At 45.7% G+C, this 7373-nt stretch overlaps 1 protein-coding gene across 1 annotated transcript in view; it reads left to right on the top strand.

The window, feature by feature from the left end:
* The first annotated feature begins 1945 nt into the window (after nt 1-1945).
* The window catches only part of LOC117422021 (polypeptide N-acetylgalactosaminyltransferase 16-like), a 51898-nt gene continuing 46470 nt past the window's right edge, over nt 1946-7373 (top strand). The window contains exon 1 of the mRNA XM_034036620.3: nt 1946-2271. Coding sequence (XP_033892511.1) covers nt 2068-2271 — 204 coding nt within the window. The 5' untranslated portion in view covers nt 1946-2067. The remainder of the gene's footprint in view (nt 2272-7373) is intronic.

Raw genomic sequence — 7373 nt, 5'->3', positions numbered from 1 at the left:
CAAGGTTCATCACAACTGGTTTCCTCATATTTGGTGTGATGTGTGTATGCACGATGGCCTCCCCTATATCCACGGCACTTGCTGGGTAATTCTAGATTATCCACAGCTTCAAACACTTCAGCAATCTGGAAATGTGCATCTGTTGACTCTTATCTTGTATTTGTGTCTCCCTGTCTCGCTCACTCTGTATGAACTCCCCTGTATCCTGATTCCTGAGCCCGACCATGTTCCAAACCCCCTAGTATCAGACATTCTGCAGGAGACAGCTGCATGAAGTGAACCAGGCTGGATTTAGGTGGAGTAACCATGATGTCACATCGAATACAGCTGTGCAAATGTATATTGCTGGAAATGGCTGGTCATTTGGAATGCTGTCAGCTTTGTATTTACTAGAGAGAATGTAAAATAAGAGAACAGGCGTGTGTGTGTGTTTAAATACAATACGATGCAGTCTGCAGTCTGAGCTCTTATACTCTCTGAACAGCCTCCCTCCTTGCTGGTGGAGCAGAGAAAGAGAACGAGAGGCTCTTATACTCTCTGAACAGCCTCCCTCCTTGCTGGTGGAGCAGAGAAAGAGAACGAGAGGCTCTTATACTCTCTGAACAGCCTCCCTCCTTACTGGTGGAGCAGAGAAAGAGAACGAGAGGCTCTTATACTCTCTGAACAGCCTCCCTCCTTGCTGGTGGAGCAGAGAAAGAGAATGAGAGGCTCTTATACTCTCTGAACAGCCTCCCTCCTTGCTGGTGGAGCAGAGAAAGAGAACTCTCTAATAGAATCCCAGAGACAGCCATTACAATGCAAGCCGTGGCTGAATCCCCTTCATTCAGAATCTACAGCTACTGCAGGGAGACCAGCACCCTGAGATCTCACAGCACCAGCTGGGTCTCAAGGCTCTGTACATGTAAAAGATCTGAATGAGAAAGTCAACCCACAAGTGTACCTGAAATACTATCCTGAAGTCTAACTCTCAATTCTGTGTAAAGCACTGCTGTGTGTGAGTTCTTCTGACCCCTGACGGTTCTATGAGGTTACATATTCAAACACTGCTTTTGCAAACGAGCCTGGTGTCTTGTAAAAAAAAAAAAAAAAAAAAAAAAAGCAATTCTAATGGTAATAAAAACCTTACCTTGCTGGTTGACCTTCCCAACGCAGTTGACTAGCAGTAAGTTGACCATATGGCTCTGTGTTCAGCGGGACAGTTTGGGACAGTTCAGGCTTTTCAACTCGCAACCCAGTGCATTCTGGTAAGCGTAGTCCTGCTTATCTTAAAAGAAAGAATGGTACCTGAGACAGGTAAAACATACCAGAATGCATTGGGTTGTGTGTTGAAAAGCCTGAACTGCCCCAAACTGTTCCGCTGAACACAGAACCATACGGTCATCTTAACTAGCAGTAACACGTCCCAATCAGGCTTCTGTCTGTTGAAGAGCACAGAAACACAATGTGCACAATGAAGTTTTGCTCTCAATATAATTGCCCTGGTATATCTATTCTACATCCTTCCATAGCTGAGACTTCTATGCACCCAATCAGAAAGCTGGCTAGTTTCCACCCTCAAAGGCACTGTAGCTACACTATAGTGATGTAATATAACTCTATAGATCCATAATGAATACTACTGCTAGTGCTTTCATATGGAGGGTCAATGACATTTTCAAGACATGTTGTAACTGCTGTTCATGGCGTGCACTTTCACTTAACTCCAAAATAAGTCAGCTATTATTATTATTAAGGTAATAACAATTGAGAATATGAACCATGGCGGTATGTCTGCTGACCTCTCACTTGTAAAACAAATATACCGGATTGTGATTTCTCTAGCTGTGTACGTGTGTGCGCCCCTTGGCAAGGAGAGGAAAACTGAGGAACATAGCCGGCACTAGGACCTTTGAGGTCTGTGTTTCTTGCGCTCCTAAACGGGGGCCACCGCTCGATCAGCTTACAAGTAGAGAGAGAGAGGTAGAAGGCTCAGTCAAACCAAGGCTGGCTGTGGCTAGTGACGATACACACTTTCCAAAGCGCAGCTGTCATCCACAATAGACCGCCTGCCCTGCTTATGGGCTCACGATGCGGAGGATTAGGGCCAATGCCATCGCTATCCTGACTGTCGCATGGATACTCGGCACCTTTTATTATTTATGGCAGGATAACAAGCCGCATTCCTCCCCATCTTCAGCATCTCACCCGAGGTCCAGCGGCAGCAAAAGCCATGGGCAGAGAGCGCCGGGACGGCTGGAGATCCACAGGGAGGACAGAACCATCCCGCTCATCGTGAGTACAATTGTGTTGAACCGAGCCGCAAGCGAGTGTGGTTTGCATGTTGATTCGTACTCGTCGGTGATGCATTGCAGAAGGTGGATGAAACGATGCTTGTTTGCACTTCCATGGTGAGTACACTGTTTCTTGTACAGTGTAGAGACATGCTGTACTTCAATTGGTTTAATTCCTTCTTCAAGTCTGAAAAGCGAGGCAGTTTGTAGCGCATTGTGATTGAAGCCTCTTTCTTACAGATGTGCAATTAATTGGAGATTTTTTTTTTTTTTTTTTTTTGTTCGGGCTCAAGTTTAATTGCACTGGCTAGTACTGCATTGATAGCGTTTTGCATAATGAGATAGCTGTGGCATTTCATTTTAAAATGGGACTGTTATTTGTAATTCATATTTACATGTGCATTAAATTAATTAAAGTACCGTACTGCTGTCAGTGTCATTTTGATGACGTCGCCAATACATGTCTAAGTAATGATTATTTAAAAGTCTGTCTGAACGAAACGCGCGTCTGCTGGGTGCTTTTGTAACGACGCTGCGGGTGTCACGAGCGCTGGGATGCTGTTTTGCTTTCTGTGGCGCGTGCAGTGCATTATCATTTGGGTTCAGTTCGGCGATGGCTCGCGTGGTAGATGTGTCTTCTTGTATGCGCAAGTCCTGCTTTCCAGATTTCTATGTTGTATTCTGAATTCCATCTCATGCGTCCTTCATTTTGTTAACCACAATGTGCTGTATTAATGCAGTATCAATTGGTAACAAGTATTTTCTTATCATAGCTACAATACACATTTAGTTGTTGCTATACTGGCAGGTCTGCTGTACATTTAGAAAGTTTAGTTCTAAAGATACAGTATGCAGAAAATTCATAGCTCTATCCATCTATCTGTCTGTCTTCATTTCTTATCATTAATATTATAGAACAGCCATTTTTCTCGCCTTCTGTCAGTTTTTCACATCTTGCCCATCCTGACTGAAACTGATTTTAAACAGGAAAATGCAGCTTTTCTGTATTTCAAGGATGGAAATAAGACTCCATTCCAGGTTCCAATGGGAGCTTGATTAGCCCCAGTGTACAGGTAACCAGCTCAGGTGTGTCTTAATAAACTCACAGTAAAACCAGGAATGGATCATATTGCTGTGCAATGGGAGTCTTATTTCCATTCCTGTATTACAGAATAATGTCAGGGACAGTGTCTAGCTTCAGAAGTTTGCTTTATATGTGTCGTGGCACAGCTTTCTAATTTCAGAGCATCGTGGCACAGCTTTCTAATTCCAGGGCATCGTGGCACAGCTTTCTAATTCCAGGGCATCGTGGCACAGCTTTCTAATTACAGGGGATCATGGCTCAGCTTTCTAATTCCAAGGGCATCGTGGCTCAGCTTTCTAATTCCAGGGCATCATCGCACAGCTTTCTAATTCCAGGGCATCATCGCACAGCTTTCTAATTCCAGTGCATCGTGGCTCAGCTTTCTAATTCCGTGCATCGTGGCTCAGCTTTCTAATTCCGTGCATCGTGGCTCAGCTTTCTAATTCCGTGCATCGTGGCTCAGCTTTCTAATTCCAGTGCATCGTGGCTCAGCTTTCTAATTCCAGTGCATCGTGGCACAGCTTTCTAATTCCAGGGCATCGTGGCTCAGCTTTCTAATTCCAGTGCATCGTGGCTCAGCTTTCTAATTCCGTGCATCGTGGCTCAGCTTTCTAATTCCAGTGCATCGTGGCTCAGCTTTCTAATTCCAGTGCATCGTGGCACAGCTTTCTAATTCCAGGGCATCGTGGCTCAGCTTTCTAATTCCAGGGCATCGTGGCACAGCTTTCTAATTCCAGGGCATCGTGGCAGAGCTTTCTAATTCCAGGGCATCATCGCACAGCTTTCTAATTCCAGTGCATCGTGGCACAGCTTTCTAATTCCAGGGCATCGTGGCTCAGCTTTCTAATTCCAGGGCATCGTGGCACAGCTTTCTAATTCCAGGGCATCGTGGCAGAGCTTTCTAATTCCAGGGCATCATCGCACAGCTTTCTAATTCCAGGGCATCATCGCACAGCTTTCTAATTCCAGTGCATCGTGGCACAGCTTTCTAATTCCAGGGCATCGTGGTGCAGCTTTCTAATTCCAGTGCATCGTGGCTCAGCTTTCTAATTCCAGGGCGTCGTGGCTCAGCTTTCTAATTCCAGGGCATCGTGGCAGAGCTTTCTAATTCCAGGGCATCATGGCACAGCTTTCTAATTCCAGGGCATCGTGGCACAGCTTTCTAATTCCAGTGCATCGTGGCACAGCTTTCTAATTCCAGGGCATCGTGGCACAGCTTTCTAATTCCAGTGCATCGTGGCTCAGCTTTCTAATTCCAGTGCATCGTGGCTCAGCTTTCTAATTCCGTGCATCGTGGCTCAGCTTTCTAATTCCGTGCATCGTGGCTCAGCTTTCTAATTCCAGTGCATCGTGGCTCAGCTTTCTAATTCCAGTGCATCGTGGCACAGCTTTCTAATTCCAGGGCATCGTGGCTCAGCTTTCTAATTCCAGTGCATCGTGGCTCAGCTTTCTAATTCCAGGGCGTCGTGGCTCAGCTTTCTAATTCCAGTGCATCGTGGCTCAGCTTTCTAATTCCAGTGCATCGTGGCACAGCTTTCTAATTCCAGGGCATCGTGGCTCAGCTTTCTAATTCCAGGGCATCGTGGCACAGCTTTCTAATTCCAGGGCATCGTGGCAGAGCTTTCTAATTCCAGGGCATCATCGCACAGCTTTCTAATTCCAGTGCATCGTGGCACAGCTTTCTAATTCCAGGGCATCGTGGCTCAGCTTTCTAATTCCAGGGCATCGTGGCACAGCTTTCTAATTCCAGGGCATCGTGGCAGAGCTTTCTAATTCCAGGGCATCATCGCACAGCTTTCTAATTCCAGTGCATCGTGGCACAGCTTTCTAATTCCAGGGCATCGTGGCTCAGCTTTCTAATTCCAGGGCATCGTGGCACAGCTTTCTAATTCCAGGGCATCGTGGCAGAGCTTTCTAATTCCAGGGCATCATCGCACAGCTTTCTAATTCCAGTGCATCGTGGCACAGCTTTCTAATTCCAGGGCATCGTGGTACAGCTTTCTAATTCCAGTGCATCGTGGCTCATCTTTCTAATTCCAGGGCATCATCGCACAGCTTTCTAATTCCAGGGCATCATCGCACAGCTTTCTAATTCCAGTGCATCATGGCACAGCTTTCTAATTCCAGGGCATCGTGGTACAGCTTTCTAATTCCAGTGCATCGTGGCTCAGCTTTCTAATTCCAGGGCATCATCGCACAGCTTTCTAATTCCAGGGCATCATCGCACAGCTTTCTAATTCCAGTGCATCGTGGCACAGCTTTCTAATTCCAGGGCATCGTGGTACAGCTTTCTAATTCCAGTGCATCGTGGCTCAGCTTTCTAATTCCAGGGCGTCGTGGCACAGCTTTCTAATTCCAGGGCATCGTGGCTCAGCTTTCTAATTCCAGGGCATCGTGGCAGAGCTTTCTAATTCCAGGGCATCGTGGCACAGCTTTCTAATTCCAGTGCATCGTGGCACAGCTTTGTAATTCCAGGGCATCGTGGCACAGCTTTCTAATTCCAGGGCATCGTGGCACAGCTTTCTAATTCCAGTGCATCGTGGCTCAGCTTTCTAATTCCAGGGCATCGTGGCACAGCTTTCTAATTCCAGGGCATCGTGGCACAGCTTTCTAATTCCAGGGCATCGTGGTACAGCTTTCTAATTCCAGTGCATCGTGGCTCAGCTTTCTAATTCCAGGGCATCGTGGCACAGCTTTCTAATTCCAGGGCATCATCGCACAGCTTTCTAATTCCAGGGCATCGTGGCACAGCTTTCTAATTCCAGGGCATCGTGGCACAGCTTTCTAATTCCAGGGCATCGTGGCACAGCTTTCTAATTCCAGGGCATTGTGGCACAGCTTTCTAATTCCAGGGCATCGTGGCTCAGCTTTCTAATTTCAGAGCATCGTGGCACAGCTTTCTAATTTCAAGAATAGGAAGGAGAACCAGTCTTGTGGACCATTTATGACAGATTTATTTATCACACTGTTTCTGTTTATGTTCCATTTCAAGTAATCATACGTTATATAGAAATTCAGCCTGTCAGCAAAAAGCAACTCGCCTGTAGGAAAAGAAGAGAAACGAGAAGCTGTGCAACCCAGATCCATTGACTGCGTACAATTCAAGTGCTGTTCACCGGGCAGTCTTATAGGTACAGTTGTGCTGGGGTGAACACATGTTTTTCATGTTTGAATATCCTTCCAAATTCAATTGGAATTGGCAGGAAAACAAAAGTATAATTAGTACCACATTACATTAAAAATCTCTGGAGAGTAAAATGAACTCCATCAACCCCATAATATTCAATGTCATTCATGCTCTTGTGTTCCCAGCAGTAACAAAGAAGATTTCCTCATTTTCACTCCTCCTGATTGCTGATAGTTGTGTACTTGTCATTCATACTGTGGATTATTAAACCCTGGCTCTTATATTCCTGAACAGCCTCCCTCTGAGCTGGTGGAGCAGCCACTTTGAAGTGTGGTGAATACGGCTAGACTAGGAAAGAATGTGGTATGGCGTTCCCATGGCAACTCAAAATTGGAAGTGGAATATAAGCAGTATTCCTCTATGGGAATGCAGGGTCCAGAGTGGTCGTTTAGAGTGCTTGCAGGGATCGGGTCAGTGGCTGCCCTGCAGAACTCGCTTCAACCGGCTACTTTTAGAATGTTAAGCCAAAAAGAGAGTGTTGTTCTGGGAGTGATCAATCTAGCAGAAAAAATCACTCCAGTGCATGAATGTATTTCAGTAGGGTGCTGATCCAGAGTGGGGCTGGCTTGCTGTTGCCTCACTGCTGTCCTATTTCTGTGATATTACACAGATAAGTATTGATGTGCTGCCTAGCTTGATGTCCAGCCTTTATTTTCACACTTCCATGGTGCCTATTCTAGAGGCACAATCAGCAACTGATGGAAAATCAGACAGGTGATAAGTGACAATAACTGATGCATTGAGGACAATTTATTATTCAAAAGCAACAAGCAAAACAAATGAGTTTCATAAATGCCTTGAAATACAACAGAAAGCATGCCTGTGCATATCA

This window comes from Acipenser ruthenus, chromosome 15 (assembly GCF_902713425.1).
Source record: "Acipenser ruthenus chromosome 15, fAciRut3.2 maternal haplotype, whole genome shotgun sequence".
NCBI classification, from domain to species: Eukaryota; Metazoa; Chordata; class Actinopteri; order Acipenseriformes; family Acipenseridae; genus Acipenser; species Acipenser ruthenus.
This window is presented reverse-complemented; position numbering and strand designations above follow the sequence as displayed.